This window comes from Liolophura sinensis, chromosome 9, assembly GCF_032854445.1.
Source record: "Liolophura sinensis isolate JHLJ2023 chromosome 9, CUHK_Ljap_v2, whole genome shotgun sequence".
NCBI classification, from domain to species: Eukaryota; Metazoa; Mollusca; class Polyplacophora; order Chitonida; family Chitonidae; genus Liolophura; species Liolophura sinensis.
Window position 1 is genome coordinate 31111048 of NC_088303.1, and position 14891 is coordinate 31125938.

Below are 14891 nucleotides of genomic sequence, written 5' to 3' on the forward strand. Positions count from 1 at the left end.
ATATATATATATATATATATATATATATATATATATATATATATATATATATATATATGTAAAAAGCTTGCAGTCACAAAAACAATTTCTCATACATCTTTGGCAGAACGCTTTGACTTACAGCCTTACTTACACTGTACGGAAAGAGCTTTCGTATTGCAGCTAAAGTTATCGTATGTTAGATGTGATGATAATTCGGCGATTATATATTGTAATTAATATCAACGTACATTTTTTACATAATTTTACTGAAGCCATGGTGTTAGGGGGCGTTTAACTTGCTATTTTTAAGTATTTACATGAATAATTAATAAGAAAAAAACTCTTTTTAAATTGACAAGAAGCCATATTCAGTGGTTACATGTGACTATTTGCCAGGTATCGCACTGTCGTCGCTGCTCTGGTTTTACTCTGTGTGCTGTACGCCTTTAGTTATAATTATTTTATATATTATTATACACAGTAACCCGAAATATCTCTAATAACAGTGACTAGAACAAATGCCTATGCCTACGATGGACATCAGCAGTATTTGTTTTATCTATTTATTGACTTCATTGATGTTTTCAAGTATTTCATTAAAAGATGGCGGACGGCATTATGCTGGGAGGAAACCGGGCAGAGCCTGGGGTAAACCCACGACCATCCGCAATTTGCTGCCTGAAACCTTCACACGTACGGCCGGAGAGGAAGCCAGCATGAACTCACAACTACCGCATTGGTGAGAGGCTCCTTGGCCATTGCTCCGCGCTGGCGTGCTAAACGCCTCGGCCATGGGGGGGCCCCACCTGCATTTGAATACGGACAAATGCTCCCTATGTAATCACTGCAACTAAACGGCGTCTACCGCACACTGATGTACATGTGCATACCTCTGAAATACTATCATGGCTACTAACTTTAACTTCATGTGTAGTAAAGTACAATGTCCATACTCCCCAAAAGGACAAGCCAATGCGCTTTCAAATCTGTATTTCTGGTTAATCAAGCCATCGTCAGAAAGTAGGAATCTGGAGAAAGGTCATTGGCATGTGTGTTTGGAAATATTTTTACTTATTATTCTTTGGGGCTTCCGTGGCTCAGTTGGTTAGCTCGCTAGCGCAGCGTAATAACCCAGGAGCCTCTCACCAATGTGGTCGCTGTGAGTTCAGCTCATGCTGGCTTCCTCGCGTGAAGGTCTGTCAGCAACCTACGAATGGTCGTGGGTTTTCCCCGGGCTCTGCCTGGTTTCCAACCACGTTAATGCTGGCCGCCGTCGTATAAGAGAAATATTCTTGAGTACGGCGTAAAACACCAATCAAATAAATAAATTAGTTTTCTTTACTGAATTGAATGTAGTCAGATGCTTAGGTTTTTAGGTGTAGCTGTTAGGCTATATAGACCATGTTGATAATTTATCCTACCAATGACGTCACACAACTATGCTGCCAATGACGTCACACAACTTTGTCAACACCTTTATGTTCAGGGGCCGGTTTCATGAAACTTACTTAGTGTTAAGTTGCCCTTAGCTAGGTGCACTTTGTATTTCTACAACATGCATCGTCATGGTAGTTAAGGGCTTACTTAGCTAAGCGATATTGAATAGAACTCTTCCAAACTTCATCAGAAAAGCGAATCTCAGATTAAATTCGTACTCCAAGGCCAGGCGAAAGTGGCAGTGACGCCACAGCTGTGATACATGTACGTTATTAGTATGATTCATAACACCTACCTCACAATCAAAACATTTCACTGACTTTAATGTAATAATATCAGTGGATTTTTTTATTTCATACAGTTTTAAATGGTCATTCAATTGGTTTTGACTTCAGATTTGCGTTTCTTTCCTTTTAACGCTGTATTTGTGATGTTTACCAACACGATTGCGTCCAGTTTAATGGATGTTGACTGTTCGGAACAAGTTACGTCCGATTAAAAGGTAAGGATTATAACCAATCAATCATGATCCTGTTCCCAGAATGAGGACTTTATTAACTAACTAAACTAGTGAAGGAAATATCTGAGCGATAGAAAACAAAAAAAAACACAATCAGAACAGCCGAAAAATAATGACTTAACTATACCATAGAGTGAAATCGGTGAAACAGAATGGGGGAAGAAAAGCAGTGAGATTTCGCAGCACAGTCCAACTCACGTGTATGTTTTGGGTTTGTTTTGGAAACAGTATATGTATTGTGAAGGTAAACACATCCGGGCATCCGTGGCCTAGTGGTTAGCTCGCTAGAGCGCTATCGCAGCGCAATCACTTAGGAGCCTCTCACCAATGCGATGGCTGTGAGTTCATGCTAATTCTTGCTTCCTCTCCATTAGGAAGGTCTGACAGCAACCTCCGCACGATCGTGAGTTTTCCTGGGCTCTGCCCGGCTCCCTCCCAACATAATACTGACCACCGTCGAATAAGTGAAATATTCTTGAGTATGGTGTAAAACACCAATCAAATAATATAAATCAAATAAATAAATGGAATAAATGAAACCTGTGCAAAAATGATAGTTATTAATTGTAAGTTTCGCCCAGCAAATACACAGTCGAGGAAGGTAATTGTTTTACAGTAACTCCGGGCGGATATTTTGTGTCAGATGTACTTCTACGTGCAACTTTATAGCGACCCAGTTGATATTTCTTGTACCCCAGCGTCAACATCTTCCAACAAATGGGTTAATTATATTCTAATTTATTATCTGTCCATTTTTCTCCCCTTCAACAATGCTGCTATAGTCTCTGTTGCATGGTTACACAGTTCCTCCCGGTCTATTTCTTGAAAAATGTTAGCTCAGCCACCAAGAAGTCGTTGGAATGTTGGCAATGATCGCTACTGCTCCACTTCCAGCCCAGATACTGGGACATTGTTCACGGAGTTGCGGGTGTTGGCATGGTACATCCAGCACCGCGGGACTAACCACGGCAACTCCACACTACTCCTATCAGCCCGATCCCACTCCCTCCAATCCAGACAAATCCAAACAAATTAGTTCTATTTTGGTTCCCTTTGTCTCCACGCTGTATTATCCTACCAAAATTGATCCGGAGAGGCAAAGTCGTTGTGCGATTCGTGGCGACCATACAAAGGCTGTATTGCTCAATGAGGGCGTTATTTTAAGTGGACTCTTTAGACTTGCAGGCGTGTAAAAGGTGTGGGTAAGAGATTAAACCGGCTTAGAAAGTATATGTCTGGCGGGTTTAACCTGTTGACAACTTCAAAGGTAAACTATTTGGATTTACTAATTCTCTACAAATGCGATCCACCAAAGCTGGAGTTTAATTAAACCACTTCATAAAGCTTTCTTTATGAAGCCTATGCACTCTCTTTGTTACGCACGATGCAATGCCCACAAAACCCTAAAAGTTGGGCAGCGTTTGGAAAGGTTTTAGAACGTAACGAATGAATAAAACCTTTACAAATACTAATTTTCGGTTGCAAGGCAAATCTCATTTAACTTTATACATCAAGTAAAGAAATAGATAAAAGTCATATCAAGTATAAAAACGGTGTTTTTGAATGATTATTTCATATCAAGCAAGGAAAATGTGTTTCGCTATATGATATAATCTCCATTTAATGCACGGAATTTTTGTGACGTAGTTTCGTTTTAAGTAAAAACAAAATGTTGTTGAGGGGCAATTTCACTTGAGGTGATAAAACCGTGTCTGGGTGAGACAAATACATGTCCGGTAAAGAAAAAATGTATGCAGAAGAAAATCTCAAGTAATGAAACAATGTTTTGTGAGACAATTTCATTCCAAAAAAATATGACAGTACCACCGTGAGAAAAGTACTCTCATGTAAAGAAACAAGCGCTGTTTTTAGAGAAAAAAACGGTGTTTTCGTGAAACAATTTCATATCAGAAGTGACAAAAGTACAAAGCGGTACGGCATTTTCATAGAAAAGGATTGAGCGAAGAAAGGGTATCTTTGAGAGGCAATACCACCTGTCCTTATTTACTTGTGGGAAAATAAGCTTTTCTGGCCTTATGTCTTACCACCTTAGAGAAGAGTAGATATGTAAACAGTGCTAGAACAGCCTTCTCAATGTTTACAAACTTCTAAAACCAAACCAAATCAGGACTAACGCACGATCAGAATACGCCAAGCCCTTTTCTAAGGCTTTATAAACTCTGCTCTGCCTCAGAGGCACGTAACCAATGGGAGTTAAGATGTGAAGCGTACAGCTGGAAGGATTATCACGTAATGCTTTGCGCAACCCTTTACAGAGAACACCCATGAATGAATCACGGAATTGTTCTCAAACTATAGCGTTATGTTTTGTTTTGTATTTCCCTGCATTTCACATTTTACGAGAACAACTTTGAATATCATAACACAAAAAACATGGTAAATACAATACTATTCCATATCCATGGTACTACATGTATAGACCCTATTGTGCATCAAATAATGCGTATACGTCCGCAGGTATAGACTCCATGGTACTACATGTATAGACCCTATTGTGCATCAAATAATGTGTATACGTCCGCAGGTATAGACTCCATAGTACTACATATATGGACCCTATAGTGCATCAAATAATGTGTATACGTCCGCAGGTATAGACTCCGTGGTACTACATGTATAGACCATATTGTGCATCAAATAATGTGTACACGTCCGCAGGTATAGACTCCATGGTACTACATGTATAGACCCTATAGTGCATCAAATAATGTGTATACGTCCGCAGGTATAGACTCCATGGTACTACATGACCATATAGTGCGTCAAATAATGTGTATACGTCCGCAGGTATAGACTCCGTGGTACTACATGTATAGACCATATTGTGCATCAAATAATGTGTATACGTCCGCAGGTACAGACTCCATGGAACTACATGTATAGACCCTATAGTGCATCAAATAATGTGTACACGCCCGCAGGTATAGACTTCATGGTACTATATGTATGGACCCAATTGTGCATCAAATAATGTGTATACGCTCGTAGGTATAGACTTCATGGTACTACATGTATAGACCCTATTGTGCAACAAATATTGTGTATACGTCCGAAGGTATAGACTTGAAAAATTTGATGCCAAATTACCAAATAGTACTCAACTGCTACAATAGTCTTCTGCACAATATATGAAATAACCTATGCCATTATATGTAAATGTAACAGAAATTAATCTTTTTCAATGATGTCAGATTAGGCGCATCATAAAATTGCCTTCAAACCTTCTTACATGACATTAACCTGTTTTAATTTTCAGGTAACACGAGATTTGTGTAGGTCAGTTGTTTTTCTTATTGAATATTTTCATGTGGTATTGTTTCAGATAGTATTGCTATAATATGCAATTTCAAAAATGAAATCCAGAATAATGAATTCCAACTTAAAGCTGTATAAGTGTGAGAACTCTAAAGATATAAGTACATGTAGTTTGGACAAAGGTTTTACACTTCGTCAACCATTAAACGCCATATTCGTTTTCAAATAATTTGAACGGTGTGAGGGTAGCACCTAGAGTAAACCAAGAACATGGACTGCGTGGTGGGGGTTTAAGGTTTCATACCAGAGACAAAAGAGAATCATCAGAGAGAGAAAGCAGCGTGGAGACCATAGCTGTGGGACCCTTCGGTCACGTGGTATTCCTTGCTGAGCTTATGTACAACTCGGCCTTAGACCAGTAACACGGAGTCAGGCGGTGTTTGCCCCATTCACTAGTCCTCTCTCGCGTATAACCTGGTATCTTATACCTTAAACCCAGTCTGACCATAGGATTATCTCCGCCTGGACCTCGGGATCCTGCTTAACACACTGTGTTAATAGCAAACGTGGAATGGTTGTTGATTTCATACACTTGGTCTGGGTAGCATTTTGGTATTGAGTGTTATAATGGGAGCAAGAATACGCATTGAGAAAAGCCATTTGACCTTTTCCAGCCCAACAACCCGTGTATTGTACCTTAATCCCCAATTCTACGACGATGTGTCTTTACATCAAATACTTACACATATCAAAGACGGATTGGTCACCTTTATTCGAAAACTTTTTTTTCATTCTGCGATGGTTTTTCTCCACTGAATACATTAGTGTAATACTCAGCGTTCAAACTTTACCGCATTTGTATGATTTCTGTTTGAACGGAATTAAGCACGAGTTACGACCCTTTCGGACTAGTTAATATGTCTAATCATTCTAGGTTGGACTACTATAGACTATTATATACCAAGACCACATGGCGAATTGTCTTCACTCAGAAGCAACTGACTTGAAACCAAATGACGAGAGCTTTAATTTGAACACGGCTGTCTAAAACAGGCGGCTTATTCGTTATTCGTTATACGACTATAGCGTAGATCGTGGAGGCACCACGCCTGAATATCGTGGTAGCACCACGTGTGAATATCGTGGTAGCGCCACGCCTGAATATCGTGGTAGCACCACGTGTGAATATCGTGGTAGCACAACGCCTGAATATCTTGGTAGCACCACGCCTGAATATCGTGGTAGCACCACGTGTGAATATCTTGGTAGCACCACGCCTGAATATCGTGGTAGCACCACGCCTGAATATCGTGGTAGCACCATGCACAATTTCTGTTATTCGAATAACTATATAAGATCTTGTTTCGGTAAAAAAAGATGTGGCAGGTATACCCTATGTACAAGGTTAGAAACCAAGAAGTCAAACAAATCAATAATAAAATCGATTAATGGATATGACGGAAATGAATATCCCATTACATCATTGGCAAGAATCACTGTTACTATATGCATTGCTCTTAAACAGCACCTTTTTCTGTATAAGTATCTACTGTCTATTACAGGCCAATGGATATGCAGGGCCAGTAATCCCAGGCCATAATGGAGGGCTTCGCCGACACGGAGTCTCATAAAAGGATCACTTATCCTGTCAGATTATCATGTCTATAGTGACAGATTTTAGACAAAATCGACCCTTTTTGATTCAAGCAAATTAATTTACTAGCTCTGTTCGCCAATCACTAATTTAGCCTCCAGATCGATTTCCTGTTAGAGACATGACGCCTCAGCGATAAGCTGTTTATTGTAACTGTCTAACTGCCGGGTGTTCTTGTCTCGTTAAAAAGGGGGTTATCGGTCGGCGGGATCTGGTAATGTATACATGAGGTGCCAAAAGGGGAGAAATAACTATCTTTTGTACACGTCATATGGCCGCTACCCAACGAGCCTTGCCCTCACAGCGTAACGATCAGGTGATATACCAAGACGATTACATGTTTTATTGCGTGAGTGGTGACTGAAGGTGAGACTAATAGACCGTAAACCGCCATTAAGGAGATATATAGATGATCACTGACGTCTAGCCAAAGAATTGTCATTTTTGCGTCATCATCATTTGTATGGGGTTTGGCAGCCAGATATCGGTAATTGTCAGTTACATAACAGAACGTATATATCATGGCGTACATGTTCTATTTTGGTGTGTATTAGCGTAAAATACACAAAAGTTAAGCGATTATGTCCAGAATCAAATCGACTGTCAAATACTAGATTAAAGCATTTTCCCTTTCTTAGCACATGATATTGTGTCATACTGCACCTGCGTTATTCCTTTGAAACCAAGACAAGCAAATCCATACAATAATTTATTTACTTATACACTAGAATAAGGTTTAAAAACATACTTATAAATACATGTACGTGTATTTTACTTATAGTCCTACGACGGCGGTCAACGGCCTCCCCTTATACAACACAATAACATAGTGAGGTGGTGAAAGGTCTGCTATTATAGCTTTCATAGCGGACTGATATGAGATGAAGTAAATCAGCAAGCCCCGAGAAAAGAAGCAACTAAGCTTAACAAGATAATTGTCAATCCGCCTGACTCAAAGCAACAGCCAAATCAGCGAAATCTAGATTCGAGATATTTGAGGCCGATTATCTGCGTTGAAAACAAATGTTTATTTATTTATTTATTATTTATTTATTTATTTGTTTGTTTACATGGTGTTTTTTCTCAAAAATATTTCACAAAGCCCCAAGGAAACCCGCGACCATCTACAGGTTGCTGGCAGATCTTTTCACATACAGCCGTGGAGAATGAGCTAGACCTTGACTCACGGCGACCGAATTAGTGAGATTTTGATTGAATTATTTGATTCGTGTTTTTACGCCCTACTCAAGAATATTTCACGTAAAAGACGGCTGCCAGTATTATCGGTGGGGGGGTGGGGGGGGGGGGGTAAACCCACGAACATCGGCAGATTGCTGACAGACCTTCCCACCTACGAATTAGTCAGAAGCTGTTGAGTAATTTTGCAGCGTTAGTAAATATATATATAACAAATATATGAGACGCATAAGCCGGTGAGGATTAAGCTCATATAGTGTATAGTTCAACTTTACGCGCTAGTTGCAATGCCTTTCATATATTCGATATTTATATAATCAGTTGACAAAGAATGTATGCTTATATGATAAAAATCAATGTTCAACACGAAATAATCGCCTTTTAAAAAACCTAGGTAAGACATAGTTATATTAATGTCCTTGGCATTGAATAGATATCAGATTTCAAATTCATGGTAAATGATTCCAAATTAAGCACGGAATACGATCACAGGGGGTGATATTAAACGCGTTTTCGCCATAGTTCACACAATAACATGAAGTCAGTGTTGTGAGTCCCGTGAAGGACAGCACAGTGCGACCAGAATGACACGTGATCGGAATCCAACCCAGTACAACGGCATCCATATGTATGATGTAACTGTTGCCGTCGCAGATGAGACCACGTCACGCGCGTGGCACAAGTCGGTGCGAGAATTACTGCCGGCGGCAAAATGAACACGTGAACAGTTGTTGGAAACATCACGCTAATGTGCCATTCCCTGATTCTAGAAGCACCTGAGAGACCCAGAAATTAATCATTGAAATGTGGGCGCAGCCGGTAGACCCCCAAACCGTCCAATTTACAAATTCCCTGTGTCCCGCAAAGGGGTTGTTCTGGTTTGCCTTCAAACACGCTTTCAGATGAAACCCGGGATTTAAAAACATGAGTAAGTAAAAAAGTTGATGAGTTAATTCGAAGGTCTCGGATAATGTCTTCTTATGTTGCCAGAGGCAAAGTTAATGAAACGAAGTCTTTTTCACGTCAACTGACCACGCGACTCCGAATCTACACGGAAAACAACGTGTAAAATAGCAACTTTCAATATACCGAGCGAGATAAAAACAAGAATTAATCCAGTGCAAAACCAATGCAAGCACCTAGCTCATTACAACTCTCAGGGTAGGCTGTCGGTAATAGCATTAACAGTTATCAATTACTGTAGATAGGTACTATATATTATATAGTATATATTACTATAGGTATTTCTCGTATATATTAAACGGTTTTATGTGCTGTTGCTTTATATGATTTCAACAAACGGCGTATTTTTTAAATCTTTGTTCTAAATAATGTAAATTTATTAGCTCTGATAGGTTCACATGACGTGGTCACCTTTGAAGACATGACGTCTCGGTGAAGTTCGTGACAAGGTGAACGTTGTCAGAACAAAATGGCGCGTTTATGTGTGTGTGTGTGTGTAGACGCAAAGGAGAAAGTTGTTCTACTGAAGAATCAAAAGCGACAAAAAACATTTAATAACAATTCCCATATATACCACTTATGTTACCCATTTGACACATTTAGCATACTGTCGTCTAATTCTTACAAATTCATTTATTGTGGGTTATTTTCGATTTTCGGTCTGGATCAAATGTCTCACAAGGGACTTATTTCTAACTAGCCAAGTAAAAATTCCACATACACTAGTTTACATGAATATGGTCAGTTCGTTTATGATTTGCGGAAAAGCAAACAACACTAATTACTTGACCTGTCAGTTTTTGTTCAACATTACCATACAGAAGATCGTGACTGGAATTCATGAGCTGCGGACGAAAAGGCGGGAGGTAGCATGTGCGCTGAAATGAACATCTCCAGGCGATACTCGCGATATCAACAAGACTCCAAGAGCCATGGGATATGTTGCTAATTATCCCTTAGTGATTCGAATACTATTACAGAAAACCACAAGGCCAAATTCATCCGAATACCATAACGGAGACTGGGCAATTTCCTTGTGGAATTTTACCACTGTTCTGACGCTGGACCCATGAACCTGACCGTCATCGGACAAAAGAAAAACATGACATCCCGAGTACATGGCTCGATTTATGTCTTCATCTATAGTATCATAGTTAAGTAAGTTAGACACAGATTGAACGAGAACCATGAGGACAAAACGACACGAATCACTCTGCCGGCTTTATATTTATTTGTTATATATTTTCTTTCTTTTTTCTTTCTTGTTATTTATTTTCCCCACTCGCCTAACCCCGGCGCTCAGCTTTGATGGAGGAAATAGAATATCTGAGCACCACTCCAAATACCCGACAACATTCTCACCCGGGAAATGTCAGCTGGATTCAGCTGGATTCAGCTGGAGTCCTCCTTTGTCCAAGAACTAGTCAACATCCGGGAGAAATCAGCAAGAAAGTTACCGTGTTCAACATTTACCAATTCCATAAGAGCAAGTAGCTACGAACTGATTTACATATCGAATGTGTGAATATATCCTTGCACGAAGACTCTATTTCATCCGGTTTCCTCCCACCATAATGCTGACCGCCGTCGTATAAGTGAAATATTCTTGAGTAAGGCGTAAAACACCAGTCTATTTCATCACATTACTTCTCATGAAATCATCGAAGCTGTACTTCTAATCACTAACAGTCAATCGGTACATTTAGTTACGTTAAAGTTAAATTCCAACTTGCAGACTGTTTACGTAACCCTCGGTGGTCTTCAGTAAACCATGTCCCCATTTGGTTTAACTGCATATTGGAACCCTTTGTTCAAGATATTTTATGTTGGGTAAATTACTTATTATATAGAAGCACACAGTTCTCTTTGGGGATGAATTCCTTTCTATGACGATGATTGCCACTTTAAAAGGTTAACAGTAGCGTATTGTAATAATAAGATAGGTATTCTTTAACCCACAGTAAGCCAAACTGTTCAGTTAATGATGCAGTCAAGTCATTATTGACGCGGAGTGGAATTTCATTCAGAAAGGGAGAACTCGGAATATTCCCATTTGCAAAGTTTAACAACATTTTGCAACTCTTCCTACAAGATTTGTGCAGATTTTGCTGGATAATTGCATATTATATATAACAATGAAGTTCTCTTCGCAGATCATTGAATGCATTACCCTTCACAATGTATGGTTATTGACTTTCTAAAGGGTTCATAGTCAGCTAAGGTTTATTTTATTCCACAATCAGAGAGGCTGTTCAGTCAGTGATGCATTCATGCCAGTATTGATGTAGAGTTGAATGTCAATCAGGAGGGAAGAACTTTGGAAATGGTTACAAAATAAGAACGATGTATTAATTGATTTGGTGAGCGATTCTTGACAAATAGGCTGCGGTTTTGACCAACATAAGACATGGTGTAATGTAGTTGTATAGTCTCGTGCATATTGTCAAACGGTTAACGATAAGGTGTAATTTGAGTACAAATGGTTAACGACGAGGCGTAATTAGAGCACAAACGGTTAGCGACGAGGCGTAATTAGAACACAAACTGTTTAAGACGAGTCGTAATTAGAACACAAACGGTTAACGATGAGGTGTAATTAGGGCACAAACGGTTAACGACGAGGTGTAATTAGAGTACAAACGGTTAACGACGAGGTGTAATTAGAGCACAAACGGTTAACGATGAGGTGTAATTAGGGCACAAACGGTTTACGACGAGGCGTAATTAGAGCACAAACGGTTAACGACGAGATGTAATTAGAGCACAAGCGGTTAACGACGAGGCGTAATTAAAGCACAAACGGTTAACGACAAAGCGTAATTAGGGTACAAACGGTTAACAACGAGATGTAATTAGAACACAAGAGGTTAACGACGAGGTGTAATCAGAGCACAAATGGTTAACGACGAGGCGTAATTAGGGCACAAACGCTTAACGACGAGGTGTAATTAGAGCACAAACGGTTAACGACGAGGTGTAATTAGAGCACAAGCGGTTAAGGACGAGGCGTAATTAAAGCACAAACGGTTAACGACAAAGCGTAATTAGGGCACAAACGGTTAACAACGAGATGTAATTAGAACACAAGAGGTTAACGACGAGACGTAATTAGAGCACAAGAGGTTAACGACGAGGCGTAATTAGAGCACAAATGGTTAACGACGAGGCGTAATTAGAACACAAACGATTTCATTTATCGAACAATGTAAACGAAACGTCAGTTTCCATCAAAAGGGGAAAATCTGAAAACCCAGACAAAATAACAACGAGCTATTAATTGATCTGGTCATCGATTTTTGAAAATTGACCAATGTTACGTCTGATAACAAGGTGAAGTTGTATGGTGTATGGTGTTAATCGACTTCAGGTGCATACGGTCAGTTTGCACGCCCGTACCTGTCCGTTCATATAACATCTGGGTCAGATAGGGAAAAGCGGACGCCAGAACTGCTCCCAGATATAAACAATTTTCCGATGAAATTTTTAAAAAAAGACAAAAAAAATATACCCAAAGTTATTTCAGAAGAGAGACCCATAAAGACCTAAACGGGCATATAGGCATTTTCATTACGTGCTTGGTTACGTGCTTAATCAGCTTTTAATCTTGAATTCTTACGCGGCCATAGGATACGCCATTTCACAGAAAGCGGAAACACGACGTCGCGTCACCCGTACCTTACGCTCTTCAGAGGCGAGACACTCCTTTGTCGGACGAAATGCGGTCCCCATTATCATCACAACCGAATGCCACCCTTTGAGACCTCATGTTTGAGACATTGGGGAATAACGTAAGACGAATTCCACTACGACTTTCAGAAGGAGCTGATTTAACACTACTTCTACGTAATAAAATGGTGAACTAGGAACGGATGCATTCGAGTGTGGTAGAAAGAAGGCACCTGTTAAAATGCTTTCTCCGGTGATAGAAATATTTCGCCCTTGATTGGTTAACACTGAGAACATGTCGGCCTGTTCTATTTTCCCTACGTAGGCATCTTTGCTTACATTGAAGTGCGACGGCTCGGTTATCATTACATCACAAATATAAAAAGTGACGTTTTTTAGCTTTAAAAGTGACTCTTTATAAATACATATGTACATCTGGTCTATATAGTGTTGTTTTTCGTGAATACTATCACCGGTATATAGAACCGGTATTGTTTGTGGGTATTTCTCTAACAATTCCTGACTTTTCTGACTATATTCAGGAAGTATTTCCATTGTTTGATCATTTGTGTATTCTTTAATGGTTTAACACAATATGCGTACGTATGTTCTTTTAAGCGACAAAAATATAAATACGAATAATTACGAATGAATACTCTATAAAACGCTGGAAACAATTTTCGCCATCGAAAAAAAAATAACCAGGGAACAAAAATTCTGAAAGTATATGTTTGAATATGTTTTATAGTGTCTCATTTTTGGGAGAGCAGTTTATTCGACACATTTCCGCGACCTTGATGGGAGTCAGTTAAATCACGCCCGAATTTGACACGGACGGCAATTCTCCAAATATATCCGTTAAAATAAAAGAGCACACCTTAATTGGCTGTACGCTGCCAAAACGTATCTAGAATGCCATGCCCTCAAGAGCTCTTGGGCAAAGCTAAGCACGACGGCGTATGTAATGTGTTAAAATCGAGGCCCTAAAGGAGACTTCTAAGCCTTCGATGTTAAATTATTAAATACTCAAATAAATAGCACTGCTGTCAGAGAACTTAAATATTTTATTTAGCCTTAAATGTAGCTCTTTCAATTAAGGTACGCGTGATGTAAATGAACTCTTTTTTTCAAGCCGTATTTAATCAAATTGTCTTTTAGTAAAACAACAAGAAACAAACGTCATCTATGAAACTGTGATTAACCTGAAACAACTCAAGCAAAACACAGAAAGATATAAGGGGATCAGTACGTGTGGGGCGGCAGGTAACCTTAGATTGGTTTTAAAGAATCACGTACATATACATTGGTGGTATCAGAGCGGATCTCTGCGCCAGTAGTCAGAGATGTCAGGTCCGGGGCAAGCCACATGCGTCTGCACGATTCTTTCAGCAACGTTAAAAAAATGGAACTTAATTTCCCCTCCTACCAGCACACACCAGTCTGACTTTAAACGTATCTCCCAGTGATGTGACGTAGCAATCCTTGTGTAGTACCTCACAGATGTGCAAGCACAACGTGTGACATAGCGCACAAAGGAGGGTGGTGATTTTTTTTTTTTTTTTGCATCAAAGCGACTTTCTGAACTCCCGTTATCGATTAATTGTTTACAAGAATGTGTGAAGTGTGACATAATTAGCCGAGGACAACTGTCGGCTAATTTTGGGGATCTGATTTATAGATTTATAGTATTACGTAATATTAATTTCTGAAGTATCCCATGTGGAAACACGGCCATTAACAATAACACAGTACTTACTAAAAGTCAGACGCCGGGGTCAGATTTAAAGACGTCGGCAATCGTTGTACTAAAGCAAATCAGTTGAGCATTAGATGGGCTATAACACATACGGAGAACCGTGTACCAACACCGAGAATAAAAGACTTACCTGGACTCTGTGCTGTAGACGTACCCCTCGGTCTCCACGGAATACAAGGTGATGTAATCCCCTACACAAAGGTAGTCCCCCGCGGCCGTGTTGGTTAGACTCATCCCGCCTCTGTAACGCACAAGTAGGAAACTGCTATCAAATCCATTTATTACTTAGGTATTGCTCAGTAACACGGAAGCCTATGCACCTCATGTTAAAACGTGTGTTTATTCTCTCGTAAGTTAATCTGGAGAACTACGCCAAAATTGTTTTTAATTCTGCTGAACCTGGTGATGGAGGACGCATATGAACAGTTCCAATCAAAATG

At 39.6% G+C, this 14891-nt stretch overlaps 1 protein-coding gene across 1 annotated transcript in view; it reads right to left on the minus strand.

The window, feature by feature from the left end:
* The window catches only part of LOC135475155 (inositol 1,4,5-trisphosphate receptor type 3-like), a 145838-nt gene that overhangs the window by 115665 nt on the left and 15282 nt on the right, over nt 1-14891 (minus strand). The window contains 1 exon segment of the mRNA XM_064754930.1: nt 14582-14692. Coding sequence (XP_064611000.1) covers nt 14582-14692 — 111 coding nt within the window.